General features: G+C 30.4%; 3 protein-coding genes across 4 annotated transcripts; 1 reads left to right on the top strand and 2 right to left on the bottom strand.

The window, feature by feature from the left end:
• Positions 1–3,251: 3,251 nt before the first annotated feature.
• On the bottom strand, positions 3,252–8,005 carry LOC126853085 (sphingomyelin phosphodiesterase 4). Its single transcript, XM_050598509.1, has 14 exons — positions 7,866–8,005; positions 7,302–7,601; positions 7,111–7,213; positions 6,679–6,910; positions 6,348–6,585; positions 6,113–6,225; positions 5,819–5,977; positions 5,577–5,748; positions 5,308–5,493; positions 4,943–5,161; positions 4,761–4,853; positions 4,498–4,674; positions 4,198–4,427; positions 3,252–4,095 (listed from the first exon to the last, which is right to left on the bottom strand). The coding sequence occupies exons 1-14, from the start codon at positions 7,890–7,892 to the stop codon at positions 3,954–3,956; spliced, it is 2,391 nt and encodes a 796-aa protein (XP_050454466.1). The 5' UTR covers positions 7,893–8,005; the 3' UTR covers positions 3,252–3,953.
• Positions 8,006–8,079: 74 nt separating this feature from the next.
• LOC126853084 (solute carrier family 23 member 1) lies at positions 8,080–14,252 on the bottom strand. Of its 2 annotated transcripts, none has more exons than XM_050598506.1 (13): positions 14,080–14,252; positions 12,126–12,254; positions 11,699–11,856; positions 11,329–11,534; positions 11,119–11,245; positions 10,905–11,025; positions 10,165–10,420; positions 9,807–9,935; positions 9,451–9,609; positions 9,220–9,299; positions 8,930–9,071; positions 8,707–8,854; positions 8,080–8,215 (listed from the first exon to the last, which is right to left on the bottom strand). In XM_050598506.1, the coding sequence occupies exons 1-13, from the start codon at positions 14,113–14,115 to the stop codon at positions 8,125–8,127; spliced, it is 1,782 nt and encodes a 593-aa protein (XP_050454463.1). In that variant the 5' UTR covers positions 14,116–14,252; the 3' UTR covers positions 8,080–8,124. The 2 variants fall into 2 exon arrangements, with proteins under 2 accessions (XP_050454463.1, XP_050454464.1); XM_050598507.1 differs by lacking the exon at positions 8,080–8,215 and adding an exon at positions 8,317–8,626.
• Positions 14,253–15,732: 1,480 nt separating this feature from the next.
• On the top strand, positions 15,733–18,744 carry LOC126853026 (nuclear cap-binding protein subunit 3-like). Its single transcript, XM_050598403.1, has 7 exons — positions 15,733–16,013; positions 16,093–16,265; positions 16,330–16,481; positions 16,568–16,933; positions 17,034–17,419; positions 17,489–17,991; positions 18,223–18,744. Exons 1-7 carry the CDS (start codon positions 15,924–15,926, stop codon positions 18,365–18,367), a joined length of 1,815 nt encoding a protein of 604 aa, XP_050454360.1. The 5' UTR covers positions 15,733–15,923; the 3' UTR covers positions 18,368–18,744.
• The last annotated feature ends 915 nt before the right edge of the window (positions 18,745–19,659 follow it).

Raw genomic sequence — 19,659 nt, 5'->3', positions numbered from 1 at the left:
CCGGTTCTTTCCATCCTGCCTTACAACAAATATCATTTCATATAAAAGATTGAACTATAGCTATATATCTTATAAAAAATATATTTTTTTATATTATGTATAAAATTATTTTCAAATATTAAAAAGATATAGAGATTTATATTAATTCCTTTTTGTAGATATCGTGAACGATATTTCTTGATAATCAACAATAGAGGTGAGAGAAGCGCGCTTAATGTAAAATATAGTCTAATCTCTCAAGCATCGTCGAGTAAAAGTAATTGTAAAAGTAGTTTATCGTTCGATTTCATAGGACTCTTGTGGGCTAAGATTATATCTGTGTAAAAAGTTAAAGGCGACGGTCATCGACCGCAATTAGTATTAGCAAATCATGCGTAATGATGGGTCGGGAGCGCGAGATATCACTTGATGAGACGCGAACCGAACATTTGATATCGCCCAACATTATTAGACATCGATATGATGAAGGAGAGGGGAAATGGGGATAGAATTACTGTCAAGGCTAACCGGATAAATTAGTCGACACATTTGTCACTCTTTCTTTTGTGAACGAAACGTTTTTTGTACGTACCAATACGAGCGCACGATTACACGTATGTACACATAGATATGTATTTAAAGTAATATCATGTCTTCTCCCTCTCTCTTTCCCTCACCCCTCGTGCTTGCGACGAGCGTCGCTCTTCTTAACCGCGAATATCAATGTGTGAATATTTCACGAGCTCTTATTTTGTCACATTACCAACACGTTTTTTATCAAAATGTGAAGCATAATGTCTCAGATATTTGTTACCCTTTTATTTTTAACATTTTTATTTTATGTGTAATATTGTCTTATATAAGATGAGCCCAAACGTTCCAGCCAGATTTTGAGATTTTATAAGAAATTTAATTCTGAACAAAAAGTTTCCTCATTTGAAGTCTTTCTTAAAAATGCTTAAAAAAAAGATAATGCAGATTAAAAAAATAAGCTTAACTTCTGTTATTCACAATCTGTTCATGCAAACACAGAATACAATCGCACTTGTTCACCATCGAGATTAATCATCGACAATCAGTAGTATGATATAAAATTTGCAAAATCATCTAGACATACGGTGTCTAAAAAAAAAGCGGAGAACTGTTCAACTTGGACACTCCCATTCCTTGCTGGTGGCTTTAACGAACGGTGAACGAGTCCATTCGTGATAATTCTTATATGTTCATTGTCCGTAACTGGCGTATAACAGAGCGCTTGACATTGCATAAAGGATCTCTAATTGCGCTGCGAAACTAAATGACATCTCTCTTTTTCTCGCGCGCGCCACGAGCAGCAGCCTCTCGGTGAACGCGATCTAAATCGAAAATGGGTCGTGTCGTGTTACATCGACCATGTAAACACACCCTTGAATATACTGCCAAGTATCTAATAGGTTTAATACGACTAATGCGTCCCGCTGGAAGATAAGAACTTAAATTCAGTGCCGTACTTCCGATCGCGTATAAGCTTCTCGCAATAGTTGCCAAAATCATATCATATTTATTTTTCTTAGAGTTCCTAAAGTATGCAGATATTCAATTATGCGATTACATTTAATTTTAATTTAATTATTTTTAATTTTGATTTTCCATATCGATGTGGAATCGAGAATAGAAATACTGAAATGACATTTAAACGTATATCACGCGTAAATAAGAATATCCGAATTTACATATATGAGTACAGTCCGTAAATATGTTTAAATGAGTAGAAGTTTAACGAAGCAAGAACAAAAAGCGTGTGAAAAGTAACGCGAGCTTTACTTATTGCAGAAGTGATAAAGATGTTTTACTAGGAAAGATGCGTGCAAAAGAGAGAGAGAGAGAGAGAGAGAGAGAGAGAGAGTCAGAAAGCGGTTGCGATATCTAAAAAAATCTAATTAAAAACCATCCTCTACAGATGCGCAAAGTTTACGCGGTGTCATGCTTCCTAGCCGCATGCTTTACTTTTATTACAGGCCGCGCAAACATAAAATTGTACAAATTAACACATAACACGCCATTTTCTTATCTTTTCTGTTAAAGAGATAATTATACGTTCCTTTCGTGTAAACAAGATATAAATATAACCCAAGAAAAAAGGTCCATATATAATCAAATATAAATATATAATTTAAAAAATAAATATATATATATATATATATATATATATATATATATATATTATAAATATACATAATAAACATATAAACTTTTTAAATTCCATAAAAGAATGCTACAAAAATTATTCTTCTTATTATTTTCTTATTATCTTTTCTATACAGAAATTGTACAAAGAAAACATGTACATATATCGATATATTTTATACATAATTATTTTATATATATTTATATTTAATTATATATGGACTTTTTTTCATGCACACGATTAATCTTTGGAAAGTGAGTTGTTTCACAATGATTAGAGATAAGAATTGATCGCGGCTGCATTTGGTGGCATCGTATCGGTGTTGTGTAGATTTTTAATTTTTTTTACGTGCACTTAAAGCTTTATCGATCGATGACTAGCGTCAATTTTCGAATTCAATTTGTCTAATGAGACAAATGCAACCTCATTTTCTCAGTATGCATTATGTTGATTAAGCTCGCTTAGATCGCGACGATGATCAAGCAGATCACGACAATAATTGTTTTCGCGCTTTCTCTATTTTTGATACGCACAAGACAATTAATGAGTTACTACTTGCTAATATTGTTATATTAGTTAATACACATACACACACATATATCTAGACACATATCTACAGCTATACATATATATGTATAATCGTGCTAACAAATATTAAAAAGTATATCGCTTATTGCAAGAATACCATGGTAGACCAAAGTAATTAATTAATTTACACTATAGTTTAAAATAATTTTTATAAAAAAAAGAATATGTATTATTTAATTTTAACTATATTATCAGTAATAAGCGTAATATCAATAACAGAGAGAAATAAATTATTATATATTTTAAAAGTATAATCCTAAAAATTAAATAAAAATATAAATAAAAAGTAAATAAATAAAATAAATGTATTATTAATTTCAAGACAAAAGTTTTGAATTATTTTTCAAATAAACGATTAAAAAAAAATAGTTCAGAAACTTATTTCTCTAATATCATTTCGTGTAAATCTATACATTATTAATCCTTTTTAACAAGCAGTACCATATTTAAGAAACGCGCTTGTAATCGTTTTGTATTAAGATAAATATAAACCAGAGAAAAAAAGGGAACAATTAAATTGTTTTCAAAATGTATATATATTATTTCTTATATATATATTATCTTTTAATATTTTTTTATCGTTCATGGCAAACACAAACATTTCGTTGGTATATTTTTTATAAATAATTATAATGTAAGTACACACAAGAGTGGCTTACAAACATTATTGAAAATATATTATATTGGGCATTTCATGATTCATGGGATAAATTTGGTGGTTCATAGATTTCAGCAAGAAAATCAATTTTTGTCAAGAAACTCGTCTTCCGATGTATTCTTAAGGAATTATCTTTCTTTGGATCACTTGTAAGGTAAGCAACCATACTGTCGCGCGACAGCATTGCGCATAATGTTTGACAATATTAATTCACATCCTTTAAATAAAATTAAAAAAAAACAACAAAAGAAGCAAAACAGAATCACAGGCGATCTGAACAGAGATGCGTAGTTCTTTAAAGATGCGTCGAAAAATATTGGTTTCTTAATAAAAATTGATTCTCGTGAAACCTATCACTCCCTTAAATTTGTCCCATGGAATAAATCCTGAAATACTCTGTATATATATATATAAGTATATTTACAAATAAATAAATAAATATATATATATATATTTATTTATTTATTTATATATATCAAAAATTATTATATTCGTAAATATATTGTCTAAAACAACTTACACAGAATTGTATCTTATTGGTCATTTGAAAAACTGGAAATATTATCGGCTGTTAGAAAACATAGTTGCATTTGGTCTGAAAGAACTTGTATCAGATGGAAAACAATGATGCAATGTGCCTCTTATGATTACATACATAATCCACACCCAAAATGCAAATCCCAAGATCTTGAAAGGACTATAACTGTAAAAGAAAACATTGTAAACACATAGAATAATACCAAAATTATCATAACATTAATTTTAAGTCGTGACAAATTATATAGAAATCATCAGAATTACATACTCGAGAAGCCATGCGAGAAATATACTGCATGACACACTAACGAGAAATCTATAATTGGCTAAGGGTCGCAAACTTAGTCGAGGTGGTAATCGTTCCTCGCAGCCACTGATAAATCCGTTAGGCGTACGTTTTGGTAATTTCACGATCGTTACAGGTGGTGCGACCAATTGGCGAAAAATACTACCAAAGAAGCTCCGTCTATTGTACAATGCAATGATCTCGCGTCGATACTGCAAATCGTGGGTAATTAGATCGACGAACAACAATTGGTTGTAAAATAAAGATACATATGTATAATACCTTAAGATTGATGTAACAACATAATTTGTAGAAATTTCTAACTAAAAAAGCACATTCGTTCGATCGAATCGGTTGTTGCTCTGGATCACCCATATACTCGATATATCGGCATGTTTGTCTATCTTCTTGCAACGGAACAAAAGTACCCGGTCTACTCGAGTCAAGGCTAGACTCTGTCTAAAAATTAATCATATTTTTTTCTAATCAAGTAAAAAGTTTATAAAACTCATTTTTTACTAAAAAGATCATAGTCAATATTTCACCTGTGATTGATGACAAAAAGAAGTTGATAGAATACTATCATGATATTCTTGATCTGCCACTATAGCAACTTGTGGAATGTCTTCGAGCTTGATCTACAATAATCGCGATTGCACGCATGATATTAATGCTAAAATAGATGTACGATTCGTATTATAAATATAAGAAAATCTAATCTAATTACTTGAAATATATCTATCAGCTGCTGTTGAGCGGTAGCCAAGAGTAGAGGTACGCGTCGTCGTTCTTCTATGTTAATGTCATCTGAAGAATAATCCTCACCATTCATAAATTCCCATAAAGACAGCAAAAAACGTTTTCCTCTTCTTCTGTTTTCTAAAGCTTCAACTAAACTAGTTGCCGTTAAATGCGCTTGTTTAATAGTACTTAAAAACCACACAACCTATAAAAAAATCGTAATTTGACAAAATTAAAAAGAAATTAGTAATTAATAATAATAATCACTGATTTAGAATCAAATTAGATACTAATCCTCAATTTCAGACTAATAATCAATAGATATCCAAAGATATACGAAAAATGGAATACCTGTACAGTGATAGCTGATGAAAACATAGGCACATATTGATATGTCGGACCTTCCAATTCGAGAATCTGTTGCCTAACAATTGATGTCCATTGATTGGTAGTTAATCGGCTTTTACTTAAACCTACATCATCCATGCAACTTTCTACTTCACATATCATTTTTGCTAAATGTGATTGCGAAAATACCTATAGAAAATGATAAAATATATTTTCATAAAACATATATCAAGCATAAAATAGTATATTCTGTCAAAAAAAAAATGTCATGCCTTTGTAACTCTAAATAACATTAGTGCATTCTTAGGTGCTACTAGATCAGTTCTCATAAATCTTGGAAGCAACTGTTGAAATACAGCCGTATATGCTAATAAATTATTGGCAACAAAAGAAATCCATCTTCCAGTGTCATGAATTTTACCTCTTTCTTCTTCCTCTGCTTTACTGAAAATATTAAAGCGCAAATATTAATAATAGTAATAACTTTGACGATACTGACATTACATATATCTACCCTTCTTTAGTATATGATATTTCTGGAACATATCTCCATGGTTGAATAAAACTTAACCAAGCTTCTAGTATTAATCTAAATGAACTGTCTAATGGCCAATGATGTATTGCTTTTCGCAGAAATGTATATATTTTTCCTTGAACTGAAGGAAGAATTATTCTGGCAAATAAAGATAAAATAATAATATTAATTATGAGAAAATTATATATATTGTACAATGTAAAATATTATTGTAAAATGTGTATGTATATGTATATGTATACTATGTGAATATATTATAAAATATTTTAATACCTCTTCAATTCATCCATAGCACTTTTGTCACCTGTTGCACTGTTCGTAAATTCATGTAGAGTTTTTATAAACGCTCTTACAAGGCGCACATGTTCACCAGAATGTATGCTATGCTGAAATTAGAAGCTATGATCAAATATATTTAAGATAAAAAAAATTATTCATGTTCTTATTCTGAGAAAATATTTATTTTTTTATATATTATAGCACTGTTTATTGTGTACAGAAAACTTACTCGCCGCGGTATTGAAGTTAAATAAGATGTACCCAATTGAGTTGTATTCACACGAGAAGCCAATTGCTCGTCCTCTGTATACTCGAACCAAAAATCAAGAAAAACCTGCACTACAGTCTCGCTTCTCCATACTAGTGGTAGATACTGTTGTTGCGGTACACCTGTCCCAGGGCTTGTCGTTCCTGGTGATAATATGGATGTTCTCAGAAGTCTTGGAGTTTGCAATTTGTGACAATCTCTGATTGGGATTTAAGACATATAAATAAGATGTATTTACTACTTAAATTTTCACAACTTATTTCTGGATATAAAATAAATTAAATTTTCATACCTTCTGAATTCTGGTGACTGGGTTAATTTTCTTGGTGGAGTTTTTTTGATATATGGTCCAATCATTGGTAAAACGATAGAATTATCTTTTGGAAGGAAATGATACAAATAATTATGTGCTAATTGAACATAAACTGTTTCCCAATTCATCCATACATTTTCTGGTTGTTGCAGTTGTAACCAGGGATTGGTTAGATGATATGCAAAATGAAAAATGTAATATTCAAAGGGATATATATATCTGCATTAAGGAAGAATCAATGTTAATAATGCATAAAATATATTAAGCAAAAGATAAACTAAAAACACTGTAGAGAATCAAAATATTCCTTTTTAGCAGGCATTACATATTTTATTATTATGTATAATTTTAGTTAGCAATTAAACTTCAATACGTATAAATAATAAGTACATAGTATTTGATAAAGGATACTCATAAATAAAGCTGAAGGAACACGTGTTCCTTGATCATCTCTAATTTTATCAAGATAAAATGGCGATATTACCGCTTCTTCCAACATGGAGCGTATTTTTGACTAAAAACATGAAACAATAAAGTTTATAATTGCAATAAATATAAAGCAACATATATATATGCAGCCTAAATTTAATTTTTAGACATACTGGAAGATATGATACTGGGAAGTTGTACTTTAAATAACAGTCTGGAAGCAATTTGTAACATAAAGAAAACATTGGTCCTTGTGGGCTAAGAAAGTTGCACAGTGCTTCATATTCATATGGATTTTTCTTAAGTGTAATACAGTGCAGATTCCATCCAATATTATCTACTATTCCAAATAAGGAGTCTATTAATAGAGGAAAGACAAGCTGTAGTTCAGTGGTACTCGACTCATCTATCAATATAGCTAGATTTCTGCATCGTTCTATCAGTGGCTCATTTAAATATTTTTGAGCTCTGATCTAAAAAATAATATAAAATCTATTATATATTACTTTCATCATAATTATAGATACTATTAAGTGTTATTTAAGCATTACTTCAAAGCGTTAATTATACAATTTCTTTTCGATATGCACATAATACTATGTTTGAAGAATATAATTGGTGAATATATTTTATAATTAATGTAATTTGTTCATTTTAAAGACTTTTAAACTATTCTAATTTTTAAAGATTATATCTTACTTTGTGCATAAATCAACTGACTGATATAGTATACATACTGTAGCAACATCAGTAGAAGTGGCCATTGTTCAGATTTTTTGTTCTTAAAAAAATTATAAAAATCAGTTTTTAAACAATAATAGACAATAATCTATAACACTGTTATCTTATACATCACTATAAATACATTGTTTTTATTTAATGATTTTGTCGGTACACACTACACCATAGGTCATAGACATATAAAATACAGAAGGGCTTTTGCACACAGAATCAACCTCTTTCGCTCTTATGGAAAAACTGTAAATTGATTGGCTATCACATCAACGCGTCATCGCGTCGCTTCTCGTAGCACGTGACAATGGCGCGTTCCATGCTCCCACGTGCGAGAGTCCAGAGCAAGTCTTTCCTGAGACGAGAGAAGAATTTGCGGATATTTAGCTTTATTATTTCATGCAATTTTTTGATATAATTATTTTTGTAGGAAAATCAGATTTGAACAATAAAATATATATTAAAAAGTAATTAATATTTTTTCACACAATATATTTTAAACAGACACATAAACTTGACGATTTTTTTTCTTGAAATTTGAATATACATACATGTATCATAGAAAATTTCTTATGCACTATAATATTACATATTTGACTTTTTTTATATTACAATATTTTTGATTACATAAATCATGGCAAAATGACACATATTCCAATAAAATAATATCTTTAAAAAGGCAGTTGAAAAACGATTTAATGTGCTATCTGGGATTTATTATCTTTTGTATGTGGGTAAAAATGGCACATAAGGTGTCCATTTCCACCTGAAAAATATTAACTATTGTTACTATCTGCGCGCAAAGATACGCATATAAAAATATAAAGTTTATATGATATGTAATACCTTCTTAACAAGTTCATTCCAAATGGAAAATCGTAAGTGTTCTGGACGTATTTGATATTAGACATTTCGTCAGATTTCTTATCAATTGTGTGATCTGTCAATTCTATTTCCTTCGCCCAATCCTCTAATCCACGTTCTTTTGCGTTACCTTGATGTTAAATAAATAAATAAATTATATATTTGTTATAAAATTATTATTTCCATTTCATTATAAATAACATACCTGGGATGATATTATCCAAAAAACAGCCTAAAGCACCACCCACCAGAATAGTGGTGCTGAGCAGTACAGTCAGTACACTATCTAATATAGCGCTTCCTGTTTGTATTATATCTGGATATTTGATCAACCATTTCGATAGAACCTGAAAATGATCGGATCAAGAGATATCATTTATCCATATTCATTATTTAATACACTCATAAAATTACACGTACAAAAACATTTATGCATAATTAATGAAAAAATATATATATGCAAATATATACAAATTAATGAGATAACGTACTCACCAGAGGAAAAAACATGGACAAGCCCAAGATGAATAGATTTCTCGAAGAATTGAGATTTATATATTGCAATGCCGATAAACCTAACGAGAAATAATAAAATATGAGAAAGAGAAACAATAGATTTAAAAAACAGCAAGCTTTATTTATGTAAAATATTTTAACTTTATGTATATGTATAAATATTGGCTTTTTTTAAATGGATTAAATACACGCACAAATATAGAAACTCACCAAAAGCACAAATCATCCCAAACATTACGCAGAATATTCCGCCTATTATCGGTTCGGGAATTATGATAAACACCGCACCGAACTTGCTGATTACACCTTGTAGAATCATCAGGATACACGCCCATTGTATTACTCTGCGACTACCAACTTTGGTAACTCCTAATTATTTCCCCAAACGTTATATTGATAATTTTATATAATTTATAATCAGAAATAAATAAAAATAAATCCTCATGCTAATGATTATAAGATATACGTAGTAAGCAAACAACAAATGTCGATTTGCTTACAGCTTATATTTTTCTACGTGCTTATAGATCGATGGAAAATTCGATTAAAATAAAACTGCCTTTTACCTATCGTGCCGACATTCTCGCCAAATGTATTCGTACCGTTACCGCTACCCCAAAGTCCAGCCAATATTGTACCGAGGCCCTCCATGCCGATACCACGATTGATCGCGTGGATTGGTGGCGGCGGTGCTCCTAGAAATTTCGCAATAAAGTTCATTAGAAATCAAATTTTAACATACGCATTTTCACTGAAATGTATTTCTTTTGTTAATAAGTTATACATTATCCATACTGTTATCATTGGAAATTGAGAATCATGCATTAATAGAAAATGTTAAGTTGTAAATGATCTTTCTTTCTTTCATTTTTTTCTAATTCATGTCCAAATAAAAAGTCGTGACTCTAAAACGAATATACTTACCGCACATTTTCGCGGTAGTTGGATAGTAACTGATAGATTCGACTGTACATGCTAATACTCCCGCTAGCATACCGAGTACACCTGATAACGTTACAGTGGGTATGCCCCACTGTCCAGGATAAGGTATTCGAAACCATGGCGAGTCGCTTATTATTTTCAATTTACTGTCGGACCTGGCAGGATGACCGTATGGTAGCACATCAGTTACTGTTAGTATAGTGCAAATTATCCACATGGTAATTATTGTCAATAAAATCTATGAATGCAAAAAATTATTACTTATAATTCATCAGTATTTAGATTGTACGTGCGTGAATTTTTCATTCTATAATTTGAATTTTTATTCAAATATACAGAATTTTTCTTAAGTTTATATACTATACAGGATGGGCAACTTTTCTTATGATACTTTTTGTTATAAAACGCATACTTTTACTGATAATTGTAAAAATGTATAAAATAACCGTAATTTCAAAGGTGTTTGGGCGCTAACTTTTTAAGAAAGTATCTTTCGATCTATGTTTATGGAAAACATTTTGTTCAAAATTAAATTTCTTTTAAAATCTCAATGTCTGGCCGAAACGTTTGAGCCCATCCTGTATACAACGTATGCACGTATATGTATATATACGTATATAATTTACAGCAAAAAAAATAAAGTCATTAATATCGACTTCTATATCATGATGATTCATATTATCATTGTAGAATTTAAAGGATCTTTTTTGCTTTATATTTACCGGAAAAAGTTTAAATAGTTCAAACCAGATAATATGGAATCCCTGGCCTTTGCGATACATTGGAAACGGAAATGGCACGTTAATCATTATTTGAGAGCACGTCGTCAGCAGTATTATTGTTCTAAAAATATATGCAAAGATTTTCAACATTGAATGTTATCACAGTCCATATAAAGTGCTGTCAAACTTTTTCGGAAATTATGAGAAATAATACCCAGCTGCGATACCCCAGTGCTGAGACGCGGCATCTGCTGCATTTTCGAACAAAGACAGCCCAACCAACGAAACTGTCGGCACTATTGTCAACGGAGTTATAAATTTCAGCAAATATCCGACGATACCTAAACACGCAATTTTAATGTGTCGCGTTAAAAAGAAAGAAAAAAAAATTAAGTACATGATAAATTTGGCGATTCAAGTCCACCTCCAAATCCGATTATCACTTGGAATAGAGCGGAAACAGCAATGGCACCCGACAGTTCTCTCATTCGAATTTGCCACAGCTCAGTCCGATTCTCGTGGGACATCTGATTTAAGACTTCCGGCGCAGGACACTGCCACTGCGGCAGGTTCAATATCGCTAAAGTCGGCACTAAAAACGATATTGTGCCACCCTGCACCAATGGCAACCTAAAAAATTTGTTTTTTTACATAAATTTTATGATCGGTATTTCTCAAACGAGATCAATCAATATAAAATTTTATTGTTATGCAAGCTAAAATAACTAGTGCATATAATATCACTTTGTTAATTTTATCAATATTTTCTCTTGTATGATAATGATTGTACATACCTACATCCTATAGTAGTCTGGAGAAATGTCACCAAACCGGTGACAAAGATCATCGTAGAAATAATATGGCTCCTCGCAGGATCATCTTCGGCCATGCAAAGGGCTGGCGTTAGAATGAAAGGGATAGACACAATAGCGCCGATCATAGTTAAATAATGCTGTAGAATATATTATTAAACAATATATCTCTAAAAAATAATATATATAGAAAATATATATAATATTAGATTTTATTTATTACATTGTTACTTTTTGTTTGTTTTAAATATGAGTTTTTTCAATGCTGTTTAAAATATACCTGAAATATATCATTAAAAATATGTTTCAAAGAAAACAATATATTTTGTGTCCTTTTTAAACATTTTTGCCAATCCTAATTTTTACTATTATTTTTAATATACATACTATATGTATAATATATGCTTACCTGTAGTGACATAAATAAACATAGATACCATGGTGGTATATCATCGATGCCGTAAGTAATGCCAAGATTTCTGTTTTCATCTGTCGTCGTTTCCTTCGGTATTGTTATGGCCGTCGAATTTTGTGTCTCCTGAAAAATCAAAGAATACTTGATAATTGAACAAATACTACAAAACTAGTAGGTTTTAAATAATGCCTTAATGAGAATATCGGCAAGAAATCGACACGAATATCAAAAAAATAGAATTTGTTATCAGAGTGTACTCACACACAATTGGCTTATAATCAGTTTATAAGATGTAATATCAGTAACAACAGTAATAAAAGTATTATATTTATCTTTTTAATAAATTAATTGCTATGCTTAAGTTGGTAATAAATGATAACACATAGACTGAGAGAGAGATAGAATGAGAGGCGACCGCGCAACCTTCTAAATGCTGAAGATATTGAAATTTCAAAATTATTCGCGAATCGTATGTGCGTCACTAATACTAGCGTACACACAAATAAAAAAATAAGTAATTTTAGGGGAGGTATTTATTTAAAAATATAAGGTAATTTAAGAAAGAGAGATTATTATTTTATTTGAATTTTAAAAAGATTGGGGAAAAAGTTTTATATAGAAATTAATATGATAAATAAAAATAAAATTTAACGAATTGTTAAAATAAATTTTTTTTTAAATAAGTTATTATTTAATTTAAAATATAAATAAATTTTAGATTATCTTAAACATAGTCTGTAATAGACTAACTTTAAATCTTTATATATGTTTTTTTTTTAATTTTCAGCTTTTATTACCTCAAAAGATCAAAATTAATGAAACTCTACTGTATTTTACATATTCACATACCTGTGTAGCACCTGAAGTTTGTTTAATTCTCATCTTATATTGATGTTAATAATAATAATATTTACACCGAAGAAACAAGGCTCAAAAAAGAAATTATCACATTTGATTCTAGATACGCTAAACACTTGGCGATAATAAAAGTATACGAAACTATCTTAGATAGTTATTAACGAGCATATTAGGAAGATTCCATTGCTTACACGAAACATTAGGACTTATACCACTATTCGCGTAGGAAATAATATTAATATAAAATAGAAATATAAAGTATAAAGTTTAAAATTAAAATATTATCGTGCACCGACTTAATCAGATTCATTACAGTTATTTTCAATTATCTGTTATTAGCTAAAATTTATTTGTATTATATATATAACTATAATATAAAGTGTTTAATGTGTTCTTGTTTATATAAGTATAAAATGAAAAATTCTCTCTTAAAGTTTACTTAAAACTAATTTAAAATTATGTGAATTAGTTGCAACCTCTCTTAAAGCTTTATTCGCGAAGAAACAAGCAATTTTACGATAGCTCATAAAAAAGCAAATAAAAAGAGATGATTTTTCTGATATCTCAATTTATACAGCACAAAACATTTCAATTAAAATAACAATATTATAATATTGCAACATAATATTGTAAAAGCATATAATTCTCTCTTTCTGTCTCTGTTTCTCTCGTTTCTTCCTATAATATTTCAAAAATGTTACAGCAACATTCTAGAAACATTACAACAAAACAATATTCAGTAATCGTTAATTTGTTTGCTTATCACATTGCGTTATACACGTTATCCATCTCTAAATCTATTTATGTTTTAAAGTAAATGAGAATTATATAAAACTTGCAAAGAACGGCTAATAAGTAATAATTAAAGTAATAAGTATTTCTATCAATTCAATTTTTCTAATATAATTTTAATATAAAGATTTCATATATTAAAACTGATTGTCGAAAAACCTCCGCAGATAAATGAATGACATTTATTATCTACTTAAAGTGTAGAGTTTACTTTCCATATAAAAATAAAAATTTGATTTTAATAAATAAAATAACTATTTAAATTTAATTATTTTATTATGCATTCCAAATAACTCACCATTTGGAATATTTGTACTTCGTTTTCCAATTGCATTTTAACAAGAAACACAGCACGATATTCCGATGAACTCGATAGACCGTCCTATACTAGAAAGTCTCACAAAGATTGAGCGCAAGAGGAAATGGCTCATGTTAAAATGCGTCCAGTATGTGTCAAAATAATGTGCGCGCGATCTCGTCTTATATACACGCATGTGCTCTCATACTATCCGCCGTCTATATCTGTCTACATTTATTAAGTGATTATTAAAAAGAACTCATTCCATGACGCAATTCATCCGAGTAAATGTCGATGAAGAATGCAAACGATGATAATACGATTCGTATATGAATGATAAAGTATTACCTTTACAAATAAAAGAAAAATTGTAAAAAATAAGAAACGCAGATAACGAAGCGGAAAGAATTATATTTAAAATTACCGATTGCAAATTGTAAAATGTAAGAATTAGGACACGAATGATTTCTTTTATCTTTCTTTCAAAATGAAAATATTTGCTTCTTTAAAATTAATCACACAGTATAAATCAGACTAATACAGTTATTAATTTTTAAGAATGATTTAACATAATATTTCTTTTTCATGTTTTTTGCAGATTCATTGTTTGAAATAAAAAATATATATTTAAAAAAAATATATATTTAAAAAAAAAGAGAGAGAGAAAGAGAATTTAATTACATATATTAATATAAATATTAATGTAAATAAATTTTTAAACAGTCATGATCGATCAGTAATGTATCAGTAACATGTCTTTTAATACGCTCGAAAATTCGAATTAATAGAGAAATATATTTTGCAAAAAGATAGGTATTAATATAGTTATTAATGCAGTTCACGAACTGTAATGTGTCTTACAGCGCTCGAAAATTCATTTCTGAATTACCAGGAGAATATATTTTGCGAAGAGGTATGCGCTACTTGGCGCAAGAGGTGGTGAGAGAGGGCATGGTCGATAGCTAATACATACGTAAAGTACTCCACGCTGATTGGTTGAGATCGGCCATTATAAAAGAGGTGTATTCTATTGATCCATGATCCGACCAATCAGCGTGAAGTATTTTAGGTACATATTAGCCATCGATCACACCTTCCTACGAATCCTGTCCCCACCTCTTGCGCCGAATAGCGCATACCTCTTTGCGAAATATATTCTCCTGTTAACTCCTGGTAATTCAGAAACGAATTTTTGAGCACTTTAAGACACGTTACCACTTGTGTAAACTACATTACCGCGCGACCTCTTTGCAAAATATGTTTTCCTGTTAACTCAGACGAATTTTCGAAGATATTTGAGGATATAAAATTATTACTATTAGCATACCTCTTTGCGAAATATATTCTCCTGGTAATTCAGAATTTTCGAGCGCTTTAAGACACATTAATGTTCGTGAACGACATTATCGTGCGACCTCTTTGCGAAATATATTCTCCTAATATCTCGTAAATGAATTTTCAAGCGTATTAAAACGTTTCGAACTGCTTCGAGAAATATATTTTTATTGTTATATATTTTATTATTATATATTATATTTTTATTGTTATGTCAAAGTGCAGGAAGTTCAGCGTTCAACTACAAAGAACAAACCTTAAGATTCTTGCACACAGGACACATCAACGCGTTGATACGCGGTGTGCAAGAACCTTAATGATCACTAAAAACATGGAGGTTTGGTGGACCTGACAGTAAACGTCTACCACTGTAGTTGTCTTATTTGTAAATTGTAACCTATTAATTTTGTCTAATATATAGTAAGCCATTAACTATTGCGAAGTTCACGATACTCGTTCGCTTTTCTTAAAAATATTTAAACGCCTAGCGCATTTGTCACAATTGTACAATGGATGAGTACGACGAACCTTCGGACGTTGAGATGGTGCCTATCGAGGAAATAGATAGAGTCAGAACAATTTCAGCAACAGACTTGCAAGTAAGATAAGTTATATTAATCTTAATCGATACTATTGTTAATCAATATTCTTGTAAAAAACGCAAACTATTCTATATAGAATCAAATGCAAACATTAGACAGCCAATATGAAAAATCTGTGAACACATTTACAACGGGTATAGATATATTCAGTGAAGAGGAGAAATTGAAGATGGAAGAACGAGCGAAACGTTTTGGTTTATTGGAGAAAGTCGAAAAATCGCCAAATCGAGAAGAGAATTTATATAGCAGGTAAAAAATAATTATTTGATATGAAATGAAAACAACTAATACGAATATATATTATATTTTACAGTATGGGCATCACGGATGATGGCGAGAATGCAAAGAATGCCAGATTGAATGTAATCCATATGAGAGGAACAGAGGATATGAGTAGCAAAGATGTATTTAAATATTTCCAAGATTATGCTCCGATGTCTATCGAATGGATCAATGATGTTTCATGTAAAGTTTAATCTTATTCAAGAAACATCTATGATGATATACCATTTGTGACTGATTAATGTAATATATAATTCATTATATTACAGGTAACGTAGTTTGGTTTGACAATTTATCAGCAGCTAGAGCTATGCTGGGATTATCCAAAAAAATTGTAGGTAGTGTTGTTAAATGTTCAGATCGAGAAAACAATTCTGAAAATAGGAAAGACAGTGAAGTGACGGTTCATGCAGAAAATGAGTCTGTTGATGTAGATAAGGATGGAAAGAAAGAAAATTGTGTAAACATTAAAGACATCGATTATCCATTACCTCCAGGTATATGGAGAAAGGGAGTGGATTATCCAAAGTCTAAAGGAATCTTTCTAAGATTTGCTACCAGGATGGATAAAAAGCCTGCCAATGCAGAAAAGAGGAGTGAATACTACAAAAAGTATGGAAATCCCAACTTTGGAGGTAAATTTGTATGCATAACATAAAACAAAAATAAAACTAAATTAAAATCAACGAGGGCAAAGATGACAGAATGATTTTGTTTTTATGTGCATGTTCTCAGGTCTTAAAGGAATTCTAACAGAGTCCCGTAAGCGTATGTACAAGCAGATCCAACAAAATAAGCATATGTCAGGCGAAGATGATGATCGAAACAAAACGAAAAATCCATGGGGCGCTTTGTCCGAAACATGGGGTTTGAATGATGTTGTGGAAGATGACTTTCTTCCAAAGAATGGCGTTAAAGAACAAGTACGTGGTATAAAGGAGAGATTGGGTATCAAATGTAAGGACAAAGATGTGGTACGAACGGAAGACTTGGGAGAGACTAGTTCAGGTAGCGATAGTGACGAGAATTGGTGTAAGCGGAGTAAAATTCCCCGTATGCGAATGCACGCCGACGACGAGGAGGAGAAATTACAAAAGCGACGGGCCAAACTCCGATATCAAGTTAGTTATTTTCTTATTAGAAGAATGTTTCTTTTACTTTTTTCTGTAAACGATTATCTTTTCCTTCAGATGGTTCTCAACAATCTAAATAACAGTGGTGACTTACGATCGAAATTGGGAAGATCAAAAACGAAAGCGCAGTTCCATGATCCCATTCAAGTAGTGGTCACAAACACGAATCTAACGAAATCGAAACATGATAATTCTGGAGTAATTCGACAAGATTATCAAAAAGAAACACAATTGTCGGAAAAAGAAGAAGGAGAATGGCAAGAATCGGAAGAAGAAGACAATCAGGCAGAAGAAGGCAAGAAAGAGCAAAAGTATGGACAATGCACACTAATAGAAGAGGAAGAGAGAGAAGGAGAAGAAGAGGAAGAAGAAGAAGAGGGCGAGCACAAGGAGGATGAAGAGGATAGTGGTGAAGACAGCAATGTACCTGCAAAAGAAGTTCAAGGTCCTAAAGGAAGCGTGATAAAAGTAGTCCCACCCAAGCCACGCATTGCTTCCACTGTATGGGCAAGATTAAATCATGCAAAAAGCGAAACAAATGATAGCTATTTGAAAAATAGGTAACAAATTAATTTTTTTTATCTACTAATCATAACTTGTGTATTTTTCTCCTTTTCTCTCTCTCTCCGTCTTCTTCCTCTTTCTCTTTTTCTTTGCTACATATTCCCTTGAAATCAATTTTGCACACATTGTAATTTATTATTATATCATTATTATATTATTTATTTACGTATATTATTATTATATAAATGTTCATTGTCTTTGTCTTATGAGAGTTTTATTTTTTAAAGACAATCGACGAGCCGCGACTTGAGAAATACCTTAAAAGGTGGAGATTTGCGATCACGTATCGGGAATCATACCAGAGGACGTTCTCCCTTGAGAATAGAAGTGAAAAATGATAAATATGCAGAAGATAATAGTGATGGAGAGTGATTCTTATATGAACTGATTGTTTAAAAGCTTGTAAAGAGTGCTCATTATCTTAATGTATTTTAAGACTTCATTTTTTTATTGGCTAAAGTGGAATACAGATTATATATATGTTTATTCGATTATAATGGAATTTTTTTCATTATTAGAAAACTTTTCTTTTTATGCAGATGCATAATGCAGGGAGCAAGACAAAAGATATCAATATCTTTAAAAATTTTATTTTTTATACTGTACAATCAATCTTCCAATAATAATCATTATTATTTCTATATTTTTATGAGATAATGAATGCTTTTAATGATAGTCATGTAAATTTGACAAATCATGTATCTATAAATTGATGTATATTTCTGCAAAGAAAAAAACCAGATAACTAAGTACTTTGATTAAGTCATTTGCGTAATTATAGCAAAAAAAAAAGGACGAGATTTTTCGAAGATATCACTTTCAATATGTTATTCTGAAGCGTAAAAAATATACTTTTTACATGAAGTAAATCGAAGAAAAATGGATAACAATAATTTTATAGCTTTCCGAAATAATCTTGAGATATCTTGTAAAAGTAATCCCAATAATCCGAGAGTACGTTGGTAAATAATATACTTGATATTATTGTGAAGAAAAAATGACACTTGTGCGTTGAATTATTTGCTGTTTTTCTAATATATTCTTGAAATCATACCGGCATGACTAGAACTATGACTTACGTGAAAGTGTCGTGTGATATATGTGTAATTTATTAAGTAAGATCTTACTTTTATTAGTTTAGCACAAGTGTAACACACTAAAAAACAAAAAAGGTAAAACCACAACGCAGAAAAAAGTATTTATAATTTTAGAAAGTTTACAGGGATATACGAATGGCACAATAAAGACATCGAGTAATTGGCCAATAAAGCCATTTTTATATATTAGCACAATAATAGTTTGGAATAGCTATTTAAAATACAATAGTCGATAATGATAATTTAATTAACATGAATTATGATAATCCATCTCGGATAACAATTATTTGGAGCAGCAAATCGAGGTAATAAAGAAATCGGGTAAAGAGAACATAGTAAGTACATTTATTTTTCAAATAGCTCCTTAGCTACATTCATAGTTTATTCATATGTTTCCATTTATGATTTCTTTCCTACATCCCATATTATACTTCCAAAAATATATCTGTGTGCAAATTAAAAGAATTAAATTCAATAGTGTGGATTTCAAAATAATTTGTTTACTGTTTTTACGACTGTTCATCTTCATCATGTTTTTTAACAACAATCTGTGAGTAATTATACATG

This window comes from Cataglyphis hispanica, chromosome 11, assembly GCF_021464435.1.
Source record: "Cataglyphis hispanica isolate Lineage 1 chromosome 11, ULB_Chis1_1.0, whole genome shotgun sequence".
NCBI classification, from domain to species: Eukaryota; Metazoa; Arthropoda; class Insecta; order Hymenoptera; family Formicidae; genus Cataglyphis; species Cataglyphis hispanica.
The sequence above is the reverse complement of the archived record's forward strand: the minus strand, read 5'-3'. Positions and strand labels throughout refer to the sequence as shown.